The 27,348-nt window shown below is 37.0% G+C and overlaps 1 protein-coding gene across 1 annotated transcript; it reads left to right on the forward strand.

Moving 5' to 3' along the window:
- Positions 1-460: 460 nt before the first annotated feature.
- Positions 461-27,200, forward strand: LOC124290886 (sodium- and chloride-dependent glycine transporter 1-like). The gene is made up of 11 exons (XM_046727732.1): positions 461-654; positions 2,316-2,448; positions 3,022-3,156; positions 3,785-3,888; positions 11,735-11,859; positions 12,292-12,404; positions 13,148-13,279; positions 16,175-16,274; positions 25,663-25,763; positions 26,036-26,209; positions 26,579-27,200. Exons 1-11 carry the CDS (start codon positions 461-463, stop codon positions 26,702-26,704), a joined length of 1,437 nt encoding a protein of 478 aa, XP_046583688.1. The 3' UTR covers positions 26,705-27,200.
- Positions 27,201-27,348: the final 148 nt, after the last annotated feature.

Genomic DNA, 27,348 nt, shown 5'->3' on the forward strand with positions numbered 1-27,348 from the left:
AATAATTTAATAGTTGTTGAAGAATATGACACATGTACAGTGAATGTTAATCCTTGAGGTTCTCGCAAACAACCTTTCTCTGAAGCTACCTCGGGGATATAATATTTTCAAAAGCTTCAGTTGGGCTGACATTGTCCATTACTATGGACGTGGTACTCTATTAAGAGTAGAAAGTTTAACTGGAACTTTCAGTGAAGAGAGGTTGATATGCATGCATAAATATTTCCCTCCACCTCTTACTGCCTTAAAGCATAATTGATCATTACTGGAACATTGATTACAGAATTAACATAAATACATATATCCTACTACGTTTAGTAGTCACAAAAAGAAATCAAACACGAATGTCATGATTGAATATTATGATTTATTATATTTAGGCGTTGGCATCGGGACTCTTTTGACGTGCACTGTCTTCATCCCAAGCTACAATATCCTCCTGGCGTGGCCCATTTATTACATGGTGAAGTCCTGTTCCAGCGTTCTGCCCTGGACAACTTGTGGCAACAGCTGGAACACTGATCTGTGTGTGGAGGCTGTGACGATTGGCACCTTCAACAGCAACAGGACCTTTGTAGGGAATGCATCCAGTCCTGAGGGAGAGTTGTGGGAGAACGACACACTGGCTCATACTGCTGCTGAGGAGTTTTGGCAGTATGGTGACAAAATACGTTTCTTCGATACGACCGCCGCCATATAGCTGGGAATATTGCTGAGTGCGGCGTAAAACTAAACTCACTCACTCACTCTTTGATACGATACGGGCTGTTGCGATTAGTTAATATCCGAAAATAAAAGCGGCAAACTCTTTCCACGTCCATAAAGATACGATACACGTAGTTGCGATACGATAATGTTTGAAAATGTAAATAAAAGTGATGAAACCTATTCCGCATCCATAAAGATACAATGCGTATAGTGTCAATTAGATAGTATCCGAAAGTAAATAAAAGCAACAAACTCTTTTCTACATCCTTAAAGATACCATACGCATTGTTGCGATACGATACTGTCGCAAAATGTAAATAAAAGCGTAAAAAACCGTTTCCACATCCATAAAGATACGATACACATTGTTGCGATAAGATAATGTTTGAAAATGTAAATAAATGTGACAAACACTTTTTCACATCCATAAACATACGATACGCATTGTTGCAATACGATAATGCTTGAATGTGTAAATAAAAGTGACAAACCCTTTTCCACATCCACAAAGATAAAATACGCGTTGTTTCGATAAAATAGTGTCCAAAAAAGGTAAATAAAAGCGACGAAACCTTTTCCACATCCATAAAGAAATTTATGCAAAAAGAAGAGTCGAGAAACATGTGCAATTTTTCACAAAATCAAGTCAAAATTGGGGAATTCCACCCGCCATAATTTTTGTCAATGATGCGTCAATTTTATATGTTTACTACACGGCTACTCTAAGATTATAGCCTTGATCGAACAACTCCTTAGCAAGAGGTGTATGATGCTCTATTGGGCTCCAGATAGTGTGAAATGTAAACACCAAAGGATGGAGCTGTTGGAATAAAGCTTGACTGTTGGAAGTTTAAGTCATCCCTTTGGACATACAGAGGATTTTTATTATGTTTTGTCACAGTGAACCTATATGCTCAGTTTGAAAAATGAAACACATGAGGTTGTCTCATAATACTGTGACATGCACCAAGACCACAATGCACAAGACGAAGTCTGGTTAAATACACTCAAAGCTGACATTAACCTTCTTGGTCAGATGACCTAGTTTTTATTTTGACAACCTGCTCACAAATTCTGATTCATATGCATAAAGAAAAAGACCCACAAGGAGGGGAGCTCAATTGGTGCCCTTGGGGATGCCCACTTCTTGTTTAAATGTGTTACTTAGATTTTGAACGGTGTAATATCATTAGCGATATGATATACATTATGCGTTTTGGACAGTATGAGTACAGACGTTTTTTCGATATCATATGCGCTGAGGCAATTAGATGACATTTGTAAATAATCGAGTTTGGACCAGGCAATGCCGTGAACAACAGCGTGGACATGGATCTGTGCAATTGTTATACAATGGCATGTGTCAAGCAGGTCAGCGAACCTGATCACCCGATCCCGTTAGTCGCCTCTTACGAGAAGCATGGGTCACTGAAGATCAATTCTAAATTGGATCTTTTCAAGTCTCTCCAGGTCGTCGGTGATGTGTTGCCTTGGCTCTGTCTTTGGCTATTGGTTTCACTGAGTCGTATGGTCTTCACAGGTCCCTGCAACACTAACATGTATGCATAACACTGAAGATAATGTAGCAGCTGACACTTGTGTTGTAGGTACAACGCACTAGGTATTTCCAGTGGTTTGGAGGAGGTTGGGTCGGTGCAGTGGCACATGGTCGGCTGTCTCTTTGCTTCCTACATCATTGTATGTCTCTGCATGGTTTCTGGAATAAAGTCTATAGAGAAAGTAGGTATAATCTGGAACTATTTGCCTAGAAGGATACTTTTTTGCAGATGTATGAACGCTCTTGATTTCTTGCGTGTGTGAGTGTGTGTAATGGTTGAGAATTATTATGACAGTATATGGGGCTGCTTGTGACAGCATACATACCTGCTTTGGTATCAAAAGTGCTCTAAGTCCCCATGGTTCCTAGCATAGTGATCTACCTTCAGTTGTTGGCGATCTATAGCCTGTATTTTATACTATATTGTCTTCCCTAATTGGAATGTTTTACCTTTGCTCGCTAGTTTATATTTATATCTGTGATTCTATAGTATTTTTACTGTCCATCGTCGACAGGATTTAATCATCCAAATGTTTTCACTTTTTATTGTATAAATTGTTTACGTCACGATATGGCTGAGATATTCCCGATGTGACTCACCGATGTGACTCACTCATATACCTGCTTTTTCAGTTTCTAGGCCTGATTGTAAAACATAACGCTTGTAAAACTTCATAACGAACGACTTATAACGCTGCTAAAGATGGTGTTGGGCTTGCAATGTGGATGCTGAAGGTATTTCATCCTGTTCAAAGGTTGTGTATGTGACGGCAATAGTTCCATACATTCTTCTGGTGACCATCTTCATAAGGATGCTGATGCTGCCGGGAGCTGGAGCTGGTCTGCTGTACTACCTCACACCAGACTTCAGTAGACTCCTCCACGCACAGGTGTGTTAAAGTCATTAGCGTAATGATGACGAATGAGTTACAACAAAGGCAGTTTTAATGTTGGTGGCTATATATAAGCTCAATGTTTGAGGTGTTGTTTTCTGTATATATGCTTAATGAGTGAGTTGTTGTTTGTTAGGTATGTTTAGTGAGTGAATGAGGTACTATTTATATATATAGGTTTAATGTGTGAGTGAGGTACTGTTATATATAAGTTGAATGAGTGAGTGAGGTACTGTTTTTTATAGATAAGTTTAATGTGTGAGTGAGGTACTGTTTGTTATAGATAAGTTTAATGTGTGAGTGAGGTACTGTTATATATAAGTTGAATGAGTGAGTGAGGTACTGTTTGTTATAGATAAGTTTAATGTGTGAGTGAGGTACTGTTTGTTATAGATAAGTTTAATGTGTGAGTGAGGTACTCTTCGTTATATACAAGTTGAATGTGTGAGTGAGGTACTGGTTGTTATTTAAGTGAGTAAAACTACACTCACTCACTTGAGTACTGGAATATTTCTAAAGGCAGCCTAAACCTAACTCACTCACTTTACTCTACTGAATCTTAACAGAAACAATGTCTTAAAATTACAACTGCTTTACGGTGAATAATATTGGGCATGTTCAACAGGTATGGCTTGAAGCGTGTATCCAGGTGATGTTCTCCCTGGCTGTGGGCTGGGGAATGATTGGAACTGCTTCCAGCTACAGTCAGTTCCACGAACCCTGTCTAAGGTAAATCCTGATAGTATTGTGAACGGATCTCGATTCCGACTTGTTCATGGGCATGTGCATCACCATCAAATAGTGTAAATGAAAAAGTTCCTGGTACCACATCCATGGCAAAACGAAAAAGTTTTAAAATGAAATCAAATGAAAACCAGAAAAAAAGATTCGGACAGCAGACAAAGATTCGGTCAGCCTACCAAGGAATCCACAGCAAAAATAACTCGGTTTCCGCAATGCGGAAACCTGGTAGAAAGTGGACTGAAACTTAAGTTTCCACCTAGAATCCAGTGAGTTTCCGTTCTTTTACATTGAGTTTCCGCAATAACGGAAACTTACAATTACCCACTTTCCAAGGGTTTCCGCAAGGTATCCGTTACCCACACTCCAAGAAGTTTCCGTTGAGTTTCAGTTAACTTTGAATCCATCAGGTTTCCGCAAGGTTTCAGTTATTAAGACTCCAACAGGTTTCCGCATAGTTTCAGTTACCAACAATCCGACATAGTTTCCGCATAGTTTCAGTTCCCAGCAATCCGACATAGTTTCCGCATAGTTTCAGTTACCAACAATCCGACAAGGTTTCCGCATAGTTTCAGTTACCGGTTTCAATTTCAGGTTCACGGGTTTTCATATGCGTTTCAAAGAGCTAAATGTAAACATTCTTCTTTATTTATATCATAAACTCTTGTTCAAAACAATATAAGCAATTTGTTATTATCATGACATTTACTAAAAAGAAAAACTGAATATATAATAAGATTCATTGTTTTATTTTCTCAACATGGTATGGATTAGCATTTAAGGCAAATAAAGATCATACATATAACTAGTAATATAGCACTAAAGAACAGGGCAAAACATGTTGGCATAACTCAATCCAGTTTTAGAAATCATATATCATTTATAACAAAGTTGTAATTTTCATCAGTTAAACTTTCATTCACTTATTATCTTGAAATAGCATGTTAGATACGAAATTTATTTCTAAAATCAGGCTAATGATGAAAAATAACAATAACATACAACTTAACACAGTGATAAAACATAGTTGCATCGGACATTTATTTGCACGCCTTGGCATTCAGCCACACACTCTATGTCACAACTATCGCCAAACATCCACTATGATATACAATAACAACATACAGCTTACAATACAAAAATAAAATAAAAATTACATTATGAAATTGAAAATAAATTCAATTAAATTGCAAGAGCTGGTCAGTGGGCCCTGTAAGGGGCATCCCTGTGCGGAGATCCCTCTGTTACTTTGGTTGGATGCCCCATCCTCGTCCTCCTGTTGGCCTTGACGAGAGCAGTGGAGTTGTAGATTCTTTCCAAGTCCAGTGTCGTCGTGTATGCCATAAGCTTGCTGGACTCACAGACAAAGGGGACGGAATGCAACTAATTGACGTCATCTTCGTCACTCACGACTGGTGATGTCATGTCTATGGTGAGTGTTGTCGCTACCTTTTTCTATCGTCTATCTGGCCAATCAATAGATGCAAGTCTGTTTGGGCGTTGTGCAAGTTTCTGAAAATGGCAGGTTATAACGAATTACTAGGTTATTTTGATGAATTACACAAACATCAATCAACAAGAAACTGACAATGCCAAGGATGATTTAAAATGAGTAATCCACAAGTAAGTTTGAATAAAAGAGAACTAAATTGAACAATTACACTTTGCACTAGTTTTCTCAAAACTCAAATTATGCAATTCATCACACTTCATTGACCGAATGTAATATCTTATTTTCTAAAGAGGACACAGAATCTATACAAACTTTGCTCTGGAGTTACATGCTTCCCAGACCAGAGGTAGTAATATGTTATATATAATATCTGAACATTTATTGCATTTTCTATGTAGTAATAATGGTACTAGTAATAGATTTTCATCAACGTTGTGGTGTCCACCTCCGTGATGTTGCTGGAATATTGCTAAAAGCGGCGTAAAACCAAACTCAGTCAGGCAGTTGTATTGTTGAAGGCACAAGTATATTCACCCAGTAGTGACTGTATGTTTACACCATTACGTCTTTGAGGTGTATTTAGAAGTGAATAATACAAGACGCGAATGTTTCGGATGTCAAGGTCTTTATTATGTGAAAACACAATGTTTCGGGTGAATGCTTACACCTGACGAAGGGGTAAGCATTCACTCTGGCTATGTTTCACTATAATAAAGGAGCTGACATCCATAAACCTTGTCTCTACTCTATGAATTGGAAATAATTTACTACTTATAATGAAAGTCACTACAGATAGGTCAAAATTACCTTCACACATGTTTCAGCTGACCATCCTTGGTCATTCGTTATACAGTCTGCAGACTCATCATCAGCTGAAAAATAAAGCAATAACACGTTACTTTTCTTTGCATTTCTCCATTCATTCATTTGAGGTTTAACAAACCCCCAAACAATTGCAGCGACATTTATACCAACAAACAAACTACAGATTTATCACTTTAAGGTTATGCAATGAGTAAGTGAACGGCCTGACATAAACATCCTGATGAATGAAGTTCAGTTATCTCATGTGACATAACCTTGGAGATAATTACAGTATTGTAAAATCAAGGGGTCAGTTTACTGCCATTTCACACAGGTGTGAAGTTTATTTGGTCCAATTTGAAATCATGATTAAGTTACCGGTTATTCAAATCCATTTGCAAATGTAACTTGAGTATGGTTCATTTTGTGAAAATGTATCTAGGGAAGCATAATAATAAAATATTCAAAGTGAAATTACGTCTATGTTTCATAGTACCATAAACACATACCTTCAGTTAGAGAGGGTGATCTTTTCTTCCAGGAGTGGTCGTGACACGTTTCCTCTCAACAGCCTAAATGGATAAAACAAATCAATTAATATACAATCTATTTGCTATATTTTTCAAAATTGTAGTATATTTTCGATAGACACTTATTTTACTTCACCAACCTTTGAAAATAGTTCGTGCAAAACTGTTTATACAGTCAGGGACTTAAATATACGTCAGTCGGCAAAATTCTCATAGACTTGCATGCTATTTTTAGTGTAGCTATGTAATTTTCATTAATTCAGTTTTCCATATTTGGTTGTCAAATTATGCAGGCTGTTAGGAAATAATCTTGGTCACAGATACATAATTTTCCGCATTGTAGTTACATGAGCAACATATATACAACATTGCGTATTCTTTCCCCATAGACCGCCATGTTAAAAATTGCCATAACCATGACACGCATTGAATTGAAAATAAAACGGAAATTATGTCTTTGAAGCTGAGATGATTCAGAACCCATGTGCAAAATATGAACAATATCAAACGGATATCAAATAAATTCAAGACATATTTCTAGCTGCACCAAATTAACATGTAAGTCGAATAATGCATAGTGGCGAATACCTATGGCCACTGGCTGTAATTCGATCGATTAGCTTGATTACCAATCCGGATTATCTGTACGTAAAGTAAATAATTCATAAAACGTTATTTGACAACAAAACAAATTGGTCTTACCTGACAGGGTCGTGGTAATGCGAGTTTTTCGCAGCCATTTCCATCTTTCTTTTCCAGGTAGCGAATTCTCTCTTTCAGTGCTTTGAGGAAAACTGAGGCGGCTTTGAAAATCGCGACTCGCAAAGGCTCACGGGAAAAACACTTTGTTGTTGTTTTCAATCTAAATCTAACATTACAGTTTGACAATATCTTTCCGCGTTATACAACAAAATAAACATACACTATACACATAAAATGTCAGCTGTGTGTTTTTATAATGATTTAGGTAGTCTCGCGTGGACGTGATCCGGTCGCCATTGTTTTATTTGTTTACATTGCCGACATCAAAGGGGACCGTGAAAGGTGGAAATGAGCAGATTGAATGTGAGTACCCAACAGTGGGCTTGTATGGGCTTAAGGGTCTTCTCATCGCATTATGGGCACTAATTGCTCCTCCTCAGTGTCAAGCATCAACATGTAGGCCTAGAGAAGTGAATAAATCTGAAAACATATTCACGTTACTTTAAAAGTCTTCATCGAGCTCCATGAGTCCTACTCATGAGAGATTGTGTTAATTAGCAAAAATAGGTGATTTTCAAAACCCTGTCAGGAGTAGGCAATATACGTTCTGCTGGACGTAAAAAACTTCACCAGGTAAGTAATTTACCTATTGAGCTCAAAACATGCACATGTATTAGACATGCTTATATCATGTTCATTCTTTTCAGTTCTACACGTAGATCTACGTTACATTCCTGTATTATAACTTTACTTATCTAATTATATGTGATGTCAGCTCAATATATCTACGTGAGCGAGTTTAGTATTACGCCGCACTCGGCAATATTCCAACTATATGGCGGTATTTATCCAATTATACCAGTACATCTTTTTATCATTTTATTACCATTAAAACAATTATAACATATACTTTACACTCATAGCTTTGTGTAATAATTTAGGTAATCAATTATTGAACCTCTTAGCCTTACAATGCATTGACACAAGTCACGTATAACATTTCTAAAAGAATCATTGTTTCAATTATTTGATTTACAGATACGTATTGTGGATCCACTGACTTGTTGGAGATTGACAAGAAGCTTGGCTTGGTAATCATTTATAGTTACACCATACCATGCTCCTAATTTCATTAAAGGAAATCTTAAAACAATATTTTTATTCATCAGCATTTAGTCAAAACAAGTAAACACTAAATAGATACATAGAATAAATTTCTTTATCTTTGTGAAAAATATAATCACTCAAAATGTAACAGTGCGTGGATTCCAGTGTAACCATAAGTTGAACATATGTTATATATGGGATTACACTTTCATAAGTTAAGATATGTTGATAAGGTTTTCAGTTCAAGAAAAGACCCAGTTTTCTGTCCGCACTGCCAGTCGTTTGTTTCAAGGAAACAAGGAATCGTCTGGAATGGACGGCAGTTTCTCATCAGGTTAGTCAAAATACTTCACTTCATAGGTTTCATTTAACGACTTCAGTTTGATCTATCCCATTGCTATCCATCATATATCAATAATGAATATATTTCATTATTGTAATTTGTTTGATTGGCATTTAGAAGTTGGTGACAAATAAGAAAGTAAGAGAGTTTATGGATAACAACTTCTTTATTATATATGATGCGACGTTTCGGTATGGATTCTTATACCGTTGTCGAGCAAGAGTGTAATTATTGTATACCAGATATGTAACTGTAACTGAAAGTGAATAAGTTGTGTTACACATTTTACAGTTTTAAATTAAATTAAAGGTCACATAAAAAATAATATTTTATGTTACTATATTGCTGGGAATGTTTCCTTAGAGAGTTGATAAAACTACGAAATACCCACGATTTTTCATTCATGGGAAATGTTAGGTTTTGTATGCTTTTCTCTCAGTTGAGTTGGTCATTTCAATTTGAATAAGATCACATATATAATTATGTGTTACATTCAGTGTTTAAACATAATTCGTATCTATTTAAAATATGTATGTACCGTTTTACATATGCTTCGATTTCAATTGGCGATTTGGTAGTAGATGTTACCTTGAATATGAGTACAGTAACAGTAATAAATATTACAACAATTTGCTTCAGAATACTGGGTTGGCTGCTATTTTCTGGTACCAATCAATAAAATAAGTGACATGTCAAATGGAAGATACAATATACATGTATACTACATATCTTTCCTTTGTGATTGTGAAAAAATATTTTGGTTACATATACAAATTAGTCGTTCTAATTATATAATTTCATTGTGATCAGATGTACCACTGTGCATGTTTATGAATATGTATAAATGTGTTACTTTGGCTGTTTTTGCAGTTTTACTAAGCATTGTATGTATTGTATTTGCAGGATGATGAAGAGTCTATGTGGGATGATAAGGATGGCAACGATGTTGTGCCAGACATCAACCAGGACTCTTCATATTCACCCACAAATCTTAAGTAGAGCATACACCATCTGTTTGCGGTTGTGGACTGGTTCAAGCCTTGTTGTAATCAACTTAGTTATATTTCCCCTTTCTGTGTGGCAAAACTCAGGCTCAACTCAAGGCTCTGCGTCATATGTACCACATCAGAGGATTGTTGGCTGCTCAGTGTGAGTGCAACAGAAGCTTCATGGTTGTAAGCAAGTTGCCAAGTCTTTACTATGTGAGATTGTTAGTGTGTATATGTTAAGATACATTGAGACAGCTTCAAATGTACACTTCATGTATATGTATATGGGCCCATGACCTTTCATACAATAAACATTTGAATTTGAATTTGAAATCTGTTTTATAAATACCACAGCAAATATGTTATGCCTGCACTAGTAGACCTCATTTCATCATATGCATAAAATGTTGTAGGGTTTTGACATATTTGTATTTGCATATTCATACAGAATTTGTTTTCTCCAATGCTGAAAATTCCCTTTTGATATGGGCATGCATGCATGCATACATACATACATACATACATACATACATACATACATACATACATACAGACATACAGACAGACAGACAGACAGACAGACAGACAGACAGACAGACAGACAGACACACAGACACACATTGTTGAGTACTGTTGAAATGTGAGCTATTCACAATAATGAAACAGATGAATCAGAACAGTGCATGTGTCACTGTGTTTGTTGTTTTTCGGGTACAATGTAATAAATTGTACATTCACAAGTTATGCAGAATAGTAGTGAGTGAGTTGCATAGTCACATCGGTAGCCATATCGTGACTATGAAAGTCGCAACTCTAAATTTGTAAATGTGTACATGAAATAAAAACAAACTTATATACTTACCTGTCTTCGAAGGACAGTAAAATAACTAATCTATCACAAATGTACACTAAAACCTGGCATGTAACCATAAACACTTTACCGGTACAGTATAAAAATGAGCTATAGATTGCCAACACCTGAAGGTTGATCAACATACTAGGGACTACGGCACGAACAGTACTTCTGCTTCCTGCATTGACCCTAACTGGATTCTGTAAACAGAAATTATCTTGCAAATGTAACAATAAGTAAATATAGTCCCCCAATGGAACAGCACAAAGCTAATTATAAGTTTGCCATTTCATCTAAGCTGAAACCAACAGAAACCTAGCGGAAACCTACATTACCCAGTATCCAATAGGTTTCCGCAATAGCGGAAACAAAGTCATTTCTCTTTGAATGTTTCAGCGAACTGAAACTAAATGGAAACGCATAATGATAGTTTCAGTTGTAGAAACTTGACGGAAACCTAGATTTGTTAGTTTCAGTTTTGTAAACTATGCGGAAACTCGCATTGTCTGTTTCCGGATACTGAAACCTAGCGGAAACCTACATTACCCAGTATCCGTTAGGTTTCCGCAAAAACGGAAACTAAGTTATTTTTGCTGTGATCTTCATGTACATGATGCATCCAGGAACCGTGTCTTAGGTAAATCCTAATATTATTGTAGGGAAATCTCAATTTGTAAGCGCATTCTCACTTATCGATGGCACCAATCACAGACACATGCATAGACAAGGCAATTACTGTGAAAACACAAGAACATACGGTACAAGTCACAATAGGGAATTGCACCAAACATAATGTTTTCACCGATGCGTCAAATTGACGAAATTTTGGCAATAAACATATTGAAAGAGGGGTATTATGTTGTGTTTTGCCAAGGACGTGGTACTAGGAATGTAACAGGCATTGTCGTTCGTATGTAGATATGCAAATTATATCGCAAGTGTGTTTAAGGGACAAAACACTGCAAGCGTGATAACCTCTTTATCATGTCATGTCATCTTGTAAATTCTGTGGTCGACAAACCCCTTCTCTTCTCTTCTCCCACGATATATCAGAGACGCCATCATCGTGACTGCTGTATCAGAAGGAACAAGCATCTTCGCTGGATTTGTCATATTCGCTACCCTTGGCGTCATGTCGGAGAAGACTGGTGTTTCTATTTCAAAAGTGGTTTCCAGTGGTGAGTATTGTAAAGTGTCGTTGGTGATTTCTTACGTCAAGAGGCAGAAACCCCCCTCCTATTTAATTATTCCTTGGAGGTGAACGTATTGGACTGATGAAATGGTGTCTACGCCAGATCCGGAGAAAACACATGCTGCTCTGTTGTTCATACACGTAACTGAGATTGTGACATTAGTGCTTGACACCTACTCGCATTTGACTCGTAACGGCAATGTCATAGACATGCGGTTCTGCTCTCTTCATATGATCGCAATGTCCTATAAAAGTTTACAAGGTAAGTTTTCATTGTTATGTTTTCAAATTTAGAGAGAAAATTAACAAAGCACATTTTCTCTTCGAGGATATGATTTTTGTACTATTTTCAAGAACGCTTGTGACATATCTCAGCTGCCAAAGTTTAGAACTATGATGGATTGTCAATACTTGGCAGGTCCAGGATTGGCCTTTGTTGTGTATCCAGAAGCTTTATTCCAACTTCCAATGCCACAAGTCTGGTCATTTCTATTCTTCCTGGTGTTGCTTACAGCCGGACTTGATTCACAGGTAAGATCGCCCACACTGAACGAGTGAAAATATCATCGTATCATTTCTGACTGGTCGACGCTTGTAAATCTGCACATTCTGTATGAATTCGAAGGAATTTTAATTTCGTCACCTGCTTGACTTGGAAATGTAAGAATTTCTTTCCAGCAATGGCTTCACAAATCAAAAGCATAAACTGTAAATTTTGACCAATCAGAGTACTTGCTTCGATCACACACCCGTTTTGTGCGGACCTATCGTCATCCATTTGTGACTAGATCGTTTAGTTGAGGGTCAAAATCGGCTTTCAGTCTACTTGCAAAAATAACAATAAAGAATTGGTAGGTGTCACGAGTGTTGATGTATTGTACTGTGAAGCATTTCGAGTCGGGAGTCATCTGGAAAGAGTTAATACTAATTATCTTTAATCCTCGCAAACACACGGGGGCCTGTGGATACCCTGACTGATCCAAATTCGACACTTCTTGTAGTATCAATATATTCAATAGCGTTATGGATTTGAGATGAAAATTGTTTCATTCCGCTTCTGGTATATAAATAATTGGCAAACATCACTAATCTTCAATAAAGTCCATATTTCCTTCATACCATCAATTTGGAAAATCTCATACCTCATTAAATGAACGAATGGAAAGAAATATATGTCTATGTGTTTTGGACACTGAAAATGATCCATTCTTAATTCTGTGTATCAATAATTTCGAAACAAGTGCACATGCTCATTAAATGAATATTGTTTTCAGTTTATGAATATTGAGGTCCTTACAACAGCCATGGTAGACAAATATCCGGCCGCTTTAACCAAAAGACGCCATCTTGTGACAGCCGGTGTGTGCGGGATAAGCTTCTTGCTTGGGATTGTATTATGCACAGAGGTAGGGACACGAGGATAACAACTGACAATATTGGAGCTTGCTCAGAATGCAGACGAAAAATGCTGGCAAAACATCTTAATCGATTATACACAAACGAATGCAATAACTAACAAACATATGTCGAGTGATGATTGATACTCTACAACGATGAATCAAGCATAGAAAGCATGTGTTTCTTCCTTGGGGCACTAACTACAGGTGCAGTAAGAATATCAGACTGACATACAGTAAAGATGTAAACGAACATACATAATAAACCACAGTAATACAAAATGGCGGTGTCCTGGACATGCGACTTCTTGATGATGACAGACATCATTCAGGGGATGGTCAGCTAAAACGATGACTCGTTTACCACAATGCAGTAACATTATTTAGTATAAAAATAAATAGTCTTTCAATGGTTGTAACTGATTCAGTTCATGGATCACTTCGTGGATGATTTTGATCGTTCCTGAGGTGGTAAAATATGCATACAACAGAGAGGCAGTTACAACTGTCTCAGTAAAATCCATAAAAGGTCAGTTCGAATTTATCAGATAACTAATTGCTTACATTTCTGCAGAAAATATAGACCGCTTAAAGATCCAGAATTATTTTTAAATGGCAGCCCCATCAAGGTTGTGAAGGGTTGTTCTTGGGTTTTATCTATGATTCTCATTTGACTTTCTTACCCAATATTAAATACCTAAAAACTACATGCTTGAAGGCACTTGGATTGTTGAAAGTCGTGAGGTGAGATCCCATCTGCTCGAAACTTGATTACGGCGCAATCGTATATGGTGGAGCCTTTAAAGGCAACCCAAAATACTTGATTCTATCCACCACCATGGTATAAGACTGTGTTTAAGCCTGATCAAACTATCTTTGCAGTATATCATTACACAATATTCTAATCAGGTCAACCAGGTATATAACTGTCTTTAATACACACTATGGGGATCTTTACAACGAGACGTGTCCTCTTGTTCCGCCTCCAGGAATAAGAGTAAAACCTTTCCTTTCAGTTGCTAGCATTGAGCTGGATAATATATCTCCATACCGCCTTCTTTCTTCTCCTTGGCACTTAGTGAGGCCACAAGTTGACCTAATACTGACAAAATAAAAAACCTAAGAAAGTAATGAATTACAATATCAACAAGAATTCAATCAATTAAAACGTAAATATAATGCATACAAATCGATGTTTGCAGATTGATCCAAGGACGGTGGCGCAATTGCTGTGCCACTGTCATTGGATCCAGAACGCTATCTTCTAGAATACCAGATAACCGCTCTATTTTTACAGCAGAAGCAAAAGCTGTATTAATGGCTCTTAAATCTATAAAAAAAACACTCTAAATATAAGCAATATATCATATATTCAGACTCTCGTTCCTTCAGAGAATCTTAAATCTATCTTGTAAACATCCACTTTTAGTTGAAGTTAATAATTTATTGTCCAATACGATATCTTCTTTTGTTTGTTACCCAGTCATGTTGGAATCAGTGGTAACACAATGGCTGATGCTGCAGCTACGGCAGAACCTAACAAATGTTATGTGACACCACTTATTATACCATACTCAGATTAGAAAGCTGTGAATAGATCTGTCATTATCTAATGCAGAATAAGTTGGACACACAAGTAGGTATCAATAAAGTACATGCAATTAAACCAACCATCGGTTACACCCACGTGGGTTATCACTCCAGATTTGAAGAGGTCATTTTAAGACGATGTCGCATTGGCCATACAAGGTATACTCACTAGCATCTATTGAAAGGTGAGGATCCACCATTTTGCATCCATTGTGATGAAAAAATCACGGTCAAGCATGTACCTGCCTGCCTGATTTTTTCCATCACAAGGGATAACTATTTCAGAGCAAAAACAGTTAAGGATCTTTATAGTAATGTAAATTATCATTTAAGTGTTGAAGTTTTAAATGAAATAGAACTGATTTTTTAAAAATAATTTGTATTGCAGATAGATGTAAACTTTTTTAATATTGGAAGTTTAAACTAGTAACTGAGATTGTTGTATCCTCAAAGGGGGTTAAAGTATTGTAAAATTATTGTCCTCTTGAGAGGGCACGTAGGTGACGATACATTAAGCTTACTAGATTTTTAAGCGTAGCATTTTGTGTCATTTTAAATCATGGCTAAATTTGAGTGCAATCGCCAGCGGCTGAAGACGTGATAATACCCAACCTGAGTGAGTGCAGTCTCCATGGTCTCTAGTCTGGTGATCACCCTTCAGTTCCTGGCGATACGCGAAAGCCCATTTTGTTTATATTGTTTTGTCCTGATTAACATCAAATTGTAGAGATAGAGGCTAGTTTTAATTCTTGCTTCTGTGTTATTCTAGTTGGTTTTACTGTCCTTAGTCGACAACATTAAAAAATGTAATTGTATTTATCAGGAATTTAATATCTAGTTTTAGTCACGATATGGCTGCAATACTGCCGATGTTACTATAAGCTTTAACTCACTCACTTAAACAAAACCATAATAAAATTGGAGGTTTCCATTTATGGCAGGCAAAATGATCGATAATCGGATATATCGTCAACAGAAAAAAATACTAATGATTATAGATATGAAAAGTGTGCAATCGATACTATTGTACACTACCTTTTGTGACAGAAACAAGTTTTAATTATCTCACACAACATATAAAGCTTTATTCAAGCTCCCAAATTGCTCAGAGTTCAGTTATGTTAGTACTCCATGCAAAACATGGAGTCATATTGGTTTCTTTCAGACGCTGGGGGCAATTTTGCACGTCTCAGATATTTCTCGATATTTAGTTAACGAGTATCGATCTCTTTTATGCTATATCGACAGCCAGCCCTAGTTCCATTGTGGTGACTTTTCAGTTCGATAAAAGGAACCTTAATTCATTCATTCCAGGGAGGACCCTACATATACCAACTGCTGGACTGGTATTTGGGCGCCTTATCCATACTGCTATTTTGTACAATGGAATGTCTGGCTGTTGTCTGGATTTATGGTAAGGCTGGATGAAACGTCACTGTGCTATACTATGAACTAGACCCGTGAAGATCCGGGTTAGCATTTGTCTTCAGCAAACTATGCTTGTCGAACGGGATCGGGTTTTCAGGCTCATTCTGACTTGTTTGACACATGTCATTTGAGATCGATGCCCATGCTGTTGATCAGAGGAAATCCTGGACCAGACTCGATTATTTACAGACCGCCGCCATATAGCTGAAATGCTGAATGCGGCGTTAAACAACAAATAAAGCAAAGCAAATGTTATACTTGGGATTGTACGCTCTTGTTCCAAATTCATATCGGGCTCAGTGTTTGGACCACCATTATATTTGTGGAAACTCTGAGTGACAAATGGGTTCCTCACTCTGATAGCAAGCGTTCGAATCCCAGATTGGACTCCACCCACGAGTACTAGAATATGTCGTTTACTAAGTAAGTGTAATCCCAAATATAACATTTGTTATGTTGACCACTCTCCAAAAGGCATTTTGTATTATTCATTGTCATGTCTTACATTGAGATCAATAGTTTTCAAAATCATGTCAATGTCATTATAATTATTTAATACTAATAGCATATAAGCTTCCTCACGCTGACTCTAGACGTTCAAAGAAGTGTTTGTTGTTGCTTTCAAAATCTTGATTTAGGAGATAAACATCATGTGTTGGCCAATTTCCGGGTGTTATTGAGTATTTGAAGCACGGGAATTCATTTGGAACCGACACAGCAAAAATAACTCGGTTTCCGGAATGCGGAAACCTGGTAGAAAGTGGACTGAAACTTAAGTTTCCACCTAGAATCCAGTGAGTTTCCGTTCTTTTACATTGAGTTTCCGCAATAACGGAAACTTACAATTACCCACTTTCCAAGGGTTTCCGCAAGGTTTCCGTTACCCACACTCCAACAGGTTTCCGCAAGGTATCCGTTACCCACACTCCAAGAAGTTTCCGTTGAGTTTCAGTTAACTTTGAATCCATCAGGTTTCCGCAAGGTTTCAGTTATTAAGACTCCAACAGGTTTCCGCATAGTTTCAGTTACCAACAATCCGACATAGTTTCCGCATAGTTTCAGTTCCCAGCAATCCGACATAGTTTCCGCATAGTTTCCGTTACCAACAATCCGACATAGTTTCCGCATAGTTTCAGTTCCCAGCAATCCGACATAGTTTCCGCATAGTTTCAGCTACCGGTTTCAATTTCAGGTTCACGGGTTTTCATATGCGTTTCAAAGAGCTAAATGTAAACATTCTTCTTTATTTATATCATAAACTCTTGTTCAAAACAATATAAGTAATTTGTTATTATCATGACATTTACTAAAAGAAAAACAGAATATATAATAAGATTCATTGTTTTATTTTCTCAACATGGTATGGATTAGCATTTAAGGCAAATAAAGATCATACATATAACTAGTAATATAGCACTAAAGAACAGGGCAAAACATGTTGGCATAACTCAATCCAGTTTTAGAAATCATATATCATTTATAACAAAGTTGTAATTTTCATCAGTTAAACTTTCATTCACTTATTATCTTGAAATAGCATGTTAGATACGAAATTTATTTCTAAAATCAGGCTAATGATGAAAAATAACAATAACATACAACAACACAGTGATAAAACATAGTTGCATCGGACATTTATTTGCACGCCTTGGCATTCAGCCACACACACTCTATGTCACAACTATCGCCAAACATCCACTATGATATACAATAACAACATACAGCTTACAATACAAAAATAAAATAAAAATTACATTATGAAATTGAAAATAAATTCAATTAAATTGCAAGAGCTGGTCAGTGGGCCCTGTAAAAGGCATCCCTGAGCGGAGATCCCTCTGTTACTTTGGTTGGATGCCTCATCCTCGTCCTCCTGTTGGCCTTGACGAGAGCAGTGGAGGTGTAGATTCTTTCCAAGTCCAGTGTCGTCGTGTATGCCATAAGCTTGCTGGACTCACAGACAAAGGGACGGAATGCAACTAATTGACGTCATCTTCGTCACTCACGACTGGTGATGTCATGTCTATGGTGAGTGTTGTCGCTACCTTTTTCTATCGTCTATCTGGCCAATCAATAGATGCAAGTCTGTTTGGGCGTTGTGCAAGTTTCTGAAAATGGCAGGTTATAACGAATTACTAGGTTATTTTGATGAATTACACAAACATCAATCAACAAGAAACTGACAATGCCAAGGATGATTTAAAATGAGTAATCCACAAGTAAGTTTGAATAAAAGAGAACTAAATTGAACAATCACACTTTGCACTTGTTTTCTCAAAACTCAAATTATGCAATTCATCACACTTCATTGACCGAATGTAATATCTTATTTTCTAAAGAGGACACAGAATCTATACAAACTTTGCTCTGGAGTTACATGCTTCCCAGACCAGAGGTAGTAATATGTTATATATAATATCTGAACATTTATTGCATTTTCTATGTAGTAATAATGGTACTAGTAATAGATTTTCATCAACGTGGTGGTGTCCACCTCCGTAATGTTGCTGGAATATTGCTAAAAGCGGCGTAAAACCAAACTCAGTCAGGCAGTTGTATTGTTGAAGGCACAAGTATATTCACCCAGTAGTGACTGTATGTTTACACCATTACGTCTTTGAGGTGTATTTAGAAGTGAATAATACAAGACGCGAATGTTTCGGATGTCAAGGTCTTTATTATGTGAAAACACAATGTTTCGGAGTGAATGCTTACACCTGACGAAGGGGTAAGCATTCACTCTGGCTATGTTTTCACATAATAAAGGGATTGACATCCATAAACCTTGTCTCTACTCTATGAATTGGAAATAATTTACTACTTATAATGAAAGTCACTACAGATAGGTCAAAATTACCTTCACACATGTTTCAGCTGACCATCCTTGGTCATTCGTTATACAGTCTGCAGACTCATCATCAGCTGAAAAAATAAACAATAACACGTTACTTTTCTTTGCATTTCTCCATTCATTCATTTGAGGTTTAACAAACCCCCAAACAATTGCAGCGACATTTATACCAACAAGCAAACTACAGATTTATCACTTTAAGGTTATGCAATGAGTAAGTGAACGGCCTGACATAAACATCCTGATGAATGAAGTTCAGTTATCTCATGTGACATAACCTTGGAGTAATTACGGTATTGTAAAATCAAGGGGTCAGTTTACTGCCATTTCACACAGGTGTGAAGTTTATTTGGTCCAATTTGAAATCATGATTAAGTTACCGGTTATTCAAATCCATTTGCAAATGTAACTTGAGTATGGTTCATTTTGTGAAAATGTATCTAGTGAAGCATAATAATAAAATATTCAAAGTGAAATTACGTCTATGTTTCATAGTACCATAAACACATACCTTCAGTTAGAGAGGGTGATCTTTTCTTCCAGGAGTGGTCGTTTCCTCTCAACAGCCTAAATGGATAAAACAAATCAATTAATATACAATCTATTTGCTATATTTTTCAAAATTGTAGTATATTTTTCGATAGACACTTATTTTACTTCACCAACCTTTGAAAATAGTTCGTGCAAAACTGTTTATACAGTCAGGGGACTTAAATATACGTCAGTCGGCAAAATTCTCATAGACTTGCATGCTATTTTAGTGTAGCTATGTAATTTTCATTAATTCAGTTTTCCATATTTGGTTGTCAAATTATGCAGGCTGTTAGGAAATAATCTTGGTCACAGATACATAATTTTCCGCATTGTAGTTACATGAGCAACATATATACAACATTGCGTATTCTTTCCCCATAGACCGCCATGTTAAAATTGCCATAACCATGACACGCATTGAAATGAAAATAAAACGAAATTATGTCTTTGAAGCTGAGATGATTCAGAACCCATGTGCAAAATATGAACAATATCAAACGGATATCAAATAAATTCAAGACATATTTCTAGCTGCACCAAATTAACATGTAAGTCGAATAATGCATAGTGGCGAATACCTATGGCCACTGGCTGTAATTCGATAGATTAAGCTTGATTACCAATCCGGATTATCTGTACGTAAAGTAAATAATTCATAAAACGTTGTTTGACAACAAAACAAATTGGTCTTACCTGACGGGGTCGTGGTACTGCGAGTTTTCGCAGCCATTTCCATCTTTCTTTCCAGGTAGCGAATTCTCTTTCAGTGCTTTGAGGAAAAACTGAGGCGGCTTTGAAAATCGCGACTCGCAAAGGCTCACGGAAAAACACTTTGTTGTTGTTTTCAATCTAAATCTAACATTACAGTTTGACAATATCTTTCCGCGTTATACAACAAAATAAACATACACTATACACATAAAATGTCAGCTGTGTGTTTTATAATGAGTTAGGTAGTCTCGCGTGGACGTGATCCGGTCGCCATTGTTTTGTTTGTTTACATTGCCGACATCAAAGGGGACCGTGAAAGGTGGAAATGAGCAGATTGAATGTGAGTACCCAACAGTGGGCTTGTATGGGCTTAAGGGTCTTCTCATCGCATTATGGGCACTAATTGCTCCTCCTCAGTGTCAAGCATCAACATGTAGGCCTAGAGAGTGAATAAATCTGAAAACATATTCACGTTACTTTAAAAGTCCTCATCGAGCTCCATGAGTCCTACTCATGAGAGATTGTGTTAGTGGCAAATAGGTGATTTTTCAAAACCCTGTCAGGAGTAGGCAATATACGTTCTGCTGGACGTAAAACTTCACCAGGTAAGTAATTTACCTATTGAGCTCAAAACATGCACATGTATTAGACATGCTTATATCATGTTCATTCTTTTCAGTTCTACACGTAGATCTACGTACATTCCTGTATTATAACTTTACTTATCTAATTATATGTGATGTCAGCTCAATATATCTACGTGAGCGAGTTTAGTATTACGCCGCACTCGGCAATATTCCAGCTATATGGCGGTATTTATCCAATTATACCAGTACATCTTTTTTATCATTTTATTACCATTAAAACAATTATAACATATACTTTACACTCATGGCTTTTGTGTAATAATTTAGGTAATCAATTATTGAACCTCTTAGCCTTACAATGCATTGACACAAGTCACGTATAACATTTCTAAAAGAATCATTGTTTCAATTATTTGATTTACAGATACGTATTGTGGATCCACTGACTTGTTGGAGATTGACAAGAGGCTTGGCTTGGTAATCATTTATAGTTACACCATACCATGCTCCTAATTTCATTAAAGGAAATCTTAAAACAATATTTTTTATTCATCAGCATTTAGTCAAAAACAAGTAAACACTAAATAGATACATAGAATAAATTTCTCATCAGGTTAGTCCAAAATACTTCACTTCATAGGTTTCATTTAACGACTTCAGTTTGATCTATCCCATTGCTATCCATCATATATCAATAATGAATATATTTAATTATTGTAATTTGTTTGATTGGCATTTAGAAGTTGGTGACAAATAAGAAAGTAAGAGAGTTTATGGATAACAACTTCTTTATTATATATGATGCGACGTTTCGGTATGGATTCTTATACCGTTGTCGAGCAAGAGTGTAATTATTGTATACCAGATATGTAACTGTAACTGAAAGTGAATAAGTTGTGTTACACATTTTACAGTTTTTAAATTAAATTAAAGGTCACATAAAAAAATAATATCTTATGTTACTATATTGCTGGGAATGTTTCCTTAGATAAAACTAAGAAATACCCACGATTTTTCATTCATGGGAAATGTTAGGTTTTGTATGCTTTTCTCAGTTGAGTTGGTCATTTCAATTTGAATAAGATCACATATATAATTATGTGTTACATTCAGTGTTTAAACATAATTCGTATCTATTTAAAATATGTATGTACCGTTTTACATATGCTTCGATTTCAATTGGCGATTTGGTAGTAGATGTTACCTTGAATATGAGTACAGTAACAGTAATAAATATTACAACAATTTGCTTCAGAATACTGGGTTGGCTGCTATTTTCTGGTACCAGTCAATAAAATAAGTGACATGTCAAATGGAAGATACAATATACATGTATACTACATATCTTTCCTTTGTGATTGTGAAAAAAATATTTTGGTTACATATACAAATTAGTCGTTCTAATTATATAATTTCATTGTGATCAGATGTACCACTGTGCATGTTTATGAATATGTATAAATGTGTTACTTTGGCTGTTTTGCAGTTTTACTAAGCATTGTATGTATTGTATTTGCAGGATGATGAAGAGTCTGTGTGGGATGATAAGGATGGCAGCGATGTTGTGCCAGACATCAACCAGGACTCTTCATATTCACCCACAAATCTTAAGTAGAGCATACACCATCTGTTTTGCGGTTGTGGACTGGTTCAAAGCCTTGTTGTAATCAACTTGGTTATATTTCCCCTTTCTGTGTGGCAAAACTCAGGCTCAACTCAAGGCTCTGCGTCATATGTACCACATCAGAGGATTGTTGGCTGCTCAGTGTGAGTGCAACAGAAGCTTTATGGTTGTAAGCAAGTTGCCAAGTCTTTACTATGTGAGATTGTTAGTGTGTATATGTTAAGATACATTGAGACAGCTTCAAATGTACACTTCATGTATATGTATATGGGCCCATGACCTTTCATACAATAAACATTTGAATTTGAATTTGAAATCTGTTTTATAAATACCACAGCAAATATGTTATGCCTGCACTAGTAGACCTCATTTCATCATATGCATAAAATGTTGTAGGGTTTTGACATATTTGTATTTGCATATTCATACAGAATTTGTTTTCTCCAATGCTGAAAATTCCCTTTTGATATGGGCATGCATACATGCATGCATGCATGCATGCATACATACAGACAGACAGACAGACAGACAGACAGACAGACAGACAGACACACATTGTTGAGTACTGTTGAAATGTGAGCTATTCACAATAATGAAACAGATGAATCATAACAGTGCATTTGTCACTGTGTTTGTTGTTTTTCGGGTACAATGTAATAAATTGTACATTCTGGTTATGCAGAATGGTAGTGAGTGAGTTGCATAGTCACATCGGTAGCCATATCGTGACTATGAAAGTCGTAACTCTAAATTTGTAAATATTATTGCATGAAATAAAACAAACTTAAACTTATATACCTGTCTTCGAAGGACAGTAAAATAACTAATCTATCACAAATGTACACTAAAACTGGCATGTAACCATAAACACTTTACCGGTACAGTATAAAATGAGCTATAGATTGCCAACACCTGAAGGTTGATCAACATACTAGGGACTACGGCACGAACAGTACTTTTGCTTCCTGCATTGACCCTAACTGGATTCTGTAAACAGAAATTATCTTGCAAATGTAACAATAAGTAAATATAGTCCCCAATGGAACAGCACAAAGCTAATTATAAGTTTGCCATTTCATCTAAGCTGAAACCAACAGAAACCTAGCGAAACCTACATTACCCAGTATCCAATAGGTTTCCGCAATAGCGGAAACAAAGTCATTTCTCTTTGAATGTTTCAGCGAACTGAAACTAAATGGAAACGCATAATGATAGTTTCAGTTGTAGAAACTTGACGGAAACCTAGATTTGTTAGTTTCAGTTTTGTAAACTATGCGGAAACTCGCATTGTCTGTTTCCGGATACTGAAACCTAGCGGAAACCTACATTACCCAGTATCCGTTAGGTTTCCGCAAAAACGGAAACTAAGTTATTTTTGCTGTGCGACGGCGTTAGCCAAAAGGCCCACATGGGTTTTACTGTCTGCACTCATTGACATCGACTACGGGTACAGCAATGAATTGTCATCAGCTGGACGTTTCTGCTGGTCCCCATGGTAGCATCTGGAACTGCTCATTTGTGACGTCATATCGACTTTACGTCACAATATGATTTGAATGACGTCAACACTGCTGACGACACAACAATACAATTACGTGCGATATTTGTACGTGTCAATACGCAGTGAAAAGTCTTGCAATTTCCGGGAATCGAATATCATTCGATCATGTGGTTCAACCAATCAGATTAAAGAATACGGTGACGTTTGGTTTACAACATCTAAATGTTGTTTTCAAAACAATCTTGATTGTTATTTAAATGTCAGGAAAACCAGTATGTCACATGGTTATTTCAGAGAAAAATATATTTTTCGAAAATATGGTATCTCACCATTTGCTGTAGTCGAAGAAACAAGACATGGTTATCAATATCCCCCGCCAGTGTTCTGTTCCTATTTGGTTTCTGGTTTATTTAATTCCACAACGACATTCGCGTCCTTGATTTCACCGCACTTGGTTTCACCTATCTATAACCGTTGCTGAGAAAATCTGGAGATAACGTACTTTAAGTCAAGAAACGCATGGCCAGGGCCATGACACTGTGAAGCATGGTAACACGGTTTCCGTTTTCGATCTCCACCAAGGCATTACATTTTGTGTCCTGACAATACATACCACCTTCGGTTTCCCGCGCTGTTGAGAAGTATTTCCCCATTGGGGTTACCGTGCAGTAAGTCCAGAAATGCTTGACAAGGACCATAACACTAACACATTGTAACACGGTTTCCGTTTGCCAACTCCATCAAGGAATGTATGTCCTGAAAACACATATCAAATTTGGTTTCCCTATCTATAACGGATTTTGAGAAAATCTCTCCCCATCATCTCGAACGGACCGAGTTCAAACCTGTACCCCCTCCCACTACGTGGCGGGGAATAATAACATGAAATACACCTCTACCGCCTATGTTACTGGTATCTACTGCCAATCGGACAGGCATTTGAAAAACAAGGCGACTGGAGAACAGAATTCACGAGAATGGTTTCAGCCAATGACAATAGCTGACCCATACTAATTTCACTCTTTGGCCCAACAAATTACAAGTGGGGCTGCTATAGATTAGATGTTTTAGATACTGTACAGTAGTAACCAGCAACACCGAAAAATCTCATCAACTGCTTTTGTTTCTTTCACAACTGAACTGCACAACGTGTTTGTATATTATTTTGCCTCAGACATTAATGTCGTTTTAGCAGGTTGATTGCACAAAGAATATTGGCGATGGTTCTGGTTGTGCAGTTGTTGTTCAACGCCACACTCAGACACATCGCTAAATAAAGGAAGACTCTTAAAATTATCTGAAACTCTTGCCAGCGACAAACGTATAACGCATTTTGGAATCAGCAGAGAGAGTGTCTGTTTTCTCAAAACGCACAGGGTTTACCCTATTTTTGCCCTGGTAAGATGTTTCTGTTTGTTTTATGAAACAACCGACAGATCATGAGTTCAGGAGACTTAAAATCATTCAGCTGCAGATTCTGACGTCATCCCGAGTTCATGTATTCGTGTAGTGTCAAACAATGGTACTATCATCCCAAGTGGTTAATATTTTGTGTTATTACTCAAGGTTTGAAGCAGTTCAGCAAAGACATTGAGATGATGATAGGGAAACCCCTGGCAACCCCTTTCAAGATACTCTGGGCTTTCGTCCTTCCAGCAGTGCTTTTGGTAAGTGATTCAGGGGTAGATCTAAATTCAACCTGTGACATTCTACAGTTTGGCACATTTTAATATCAACATTGGGTTATCAAGGGTTTAATCTTCAAAATGTAAGAACTGATGAAAGCGGCATTTGTCAATCAATGTTTATGAACATTCTTTCGTACATTCCCGTGAAACATGACTTGTAGTTGAATGTCACTGGAATGCATGTTATTTGAGGAATCCATAATAATCAACCATTTTCCATAATCTTTTTTCAACCATTAATACTGTTTCAGGCCGTGCTCTTACTGTCCCTACTACGATATGAACCACCTTCATATGGCAAGTACACATATCCAGGTTATGCCAGTATCATTGGTTGGTTCGTTGCGTCAGCTCCACTTATTCCTCTGCCAATCTACGCCATCAAAGCAGTGAGGAAGCACCTGGTGTCCTACACATTCAAAGAGGTACCTGCCAGCGTTCAGTGTTACTGGCATTGTTAGTTTTAGATCTACAAAACAGGATATGGTTGAGGCCCATTGCTTACAATGATTTTAAGGATATCTTTAAGGATGTCTGATGCCAGTTGAAATAACATGTCAATGAATGACAGAAAAGGAGAAGGGTAACATAAAATATGTACACATATCCGGAGATCTAGGATTTTCCAGAAAAATATAAATGAACTAAAGTTGTTCGTCACTTTATCAGGGGGTCACTGATGACCAAGTAATGGACCACTGCATTTGCTGTTGTATTCACTGGAGAATTGGACATAGAAACGGATTTATTTTCTATGTAAAGTCAAACAGTAAAGTAACACATTTACATTTCAGAGTATCAAACTGGCCTTGAGGCCAGAGGACTTGTGGTGTCCAGCAGATCCACTTCGCCGAAAGGAATATCGAGACAGTTCAAAGAATACTAAGCACTCTGTGAGAAATAAGCGTTCACGTGTATAAGGGAAGGTACAGGTATAGTGAAACACCACCAACCAATGGAACGAGTGCATAAACAGCAAAATATTGCCAAGCTTACTTCTGCAGTTGTGTTGTCTCCTGGACGAGACTTAGAATAGGGAACATTCGTTACGATAATATCAGAACCTTGAACTGTCACCTTACAGCACTCATTTATACAATACAAACTCCAGTTATGGAATAACCAGAATCGGAAAAATATTGTCTTTCTTCAACACTTTATATTTCAAATACAGTGTTCAAGTAGAAAAATACACTCTTTTGTTTCTTATCTGGGAAAAGAACAGTTCTTTTAGAGCAGATGTGTTTAAAATAAATGTGTCACCTGCATGCCTTTGTCCATGTGAAGACGTCTATCACTTGTTTGTCTAATGTGTAATGCCACTAGAGTGAGTGAGTTTAGTTTTACGCCGCACTCAGCAATATTCCAGCTTTCCAGACAATCCAGTGATCAACAGCATGAGCATCGATCTGCGCAACTGGGAACCGATGACATGTGTCAACCAAGCCAGTGAGCCAGACCACCCGATCCCGTTAGTCGCCTCTTACGACAAGCATGGGTTACTGAAGGTACATTCTAACCCGGACCTTCACGGGTGCAATGCCACTAGAGCATCATTAGACAA

This window comes from Haliotis rubra, unplaced genomic scaffold (genome assembly GCF_003918875.1).
Source record: "Haliotis rubra isolate DU_JTF1 unplaced genomic scaffold, ASM391887v1 Scf477, whole genome shotgun sequence".
NCBI classification, from domain to species: Eukaryota; Metazoa; Mollusca; class Gastropoda; order Lepetellida; family Haliotidae; genus Haliotis; species Haliotis rubra.

Excerpts from the sequence above, each read along its gene's own strand:
- LOC124290886 (XM_046727732.1), top strand. The coding sequence starts at position 461 with ATGGTGAAGTCCTGTTCCAGCGTTCTGCCCTGGACAACTTGTGGCAAC. Across the intron at positions 12,405-13,147 it reads CAGCCGGACTTGATTCACAG|TTTATGAATATTGAGGTCCT; the intron begins GTAAGATCGCCC and ends TATTGTTTTCAG. Across the intron at positions 13,280-16,174 it reads GGATTGTATTATGCACAGAG|GGAGGACCCTACATATACCA; the intron begins GTAGGGACACGA and ends CATTCATTCCAG.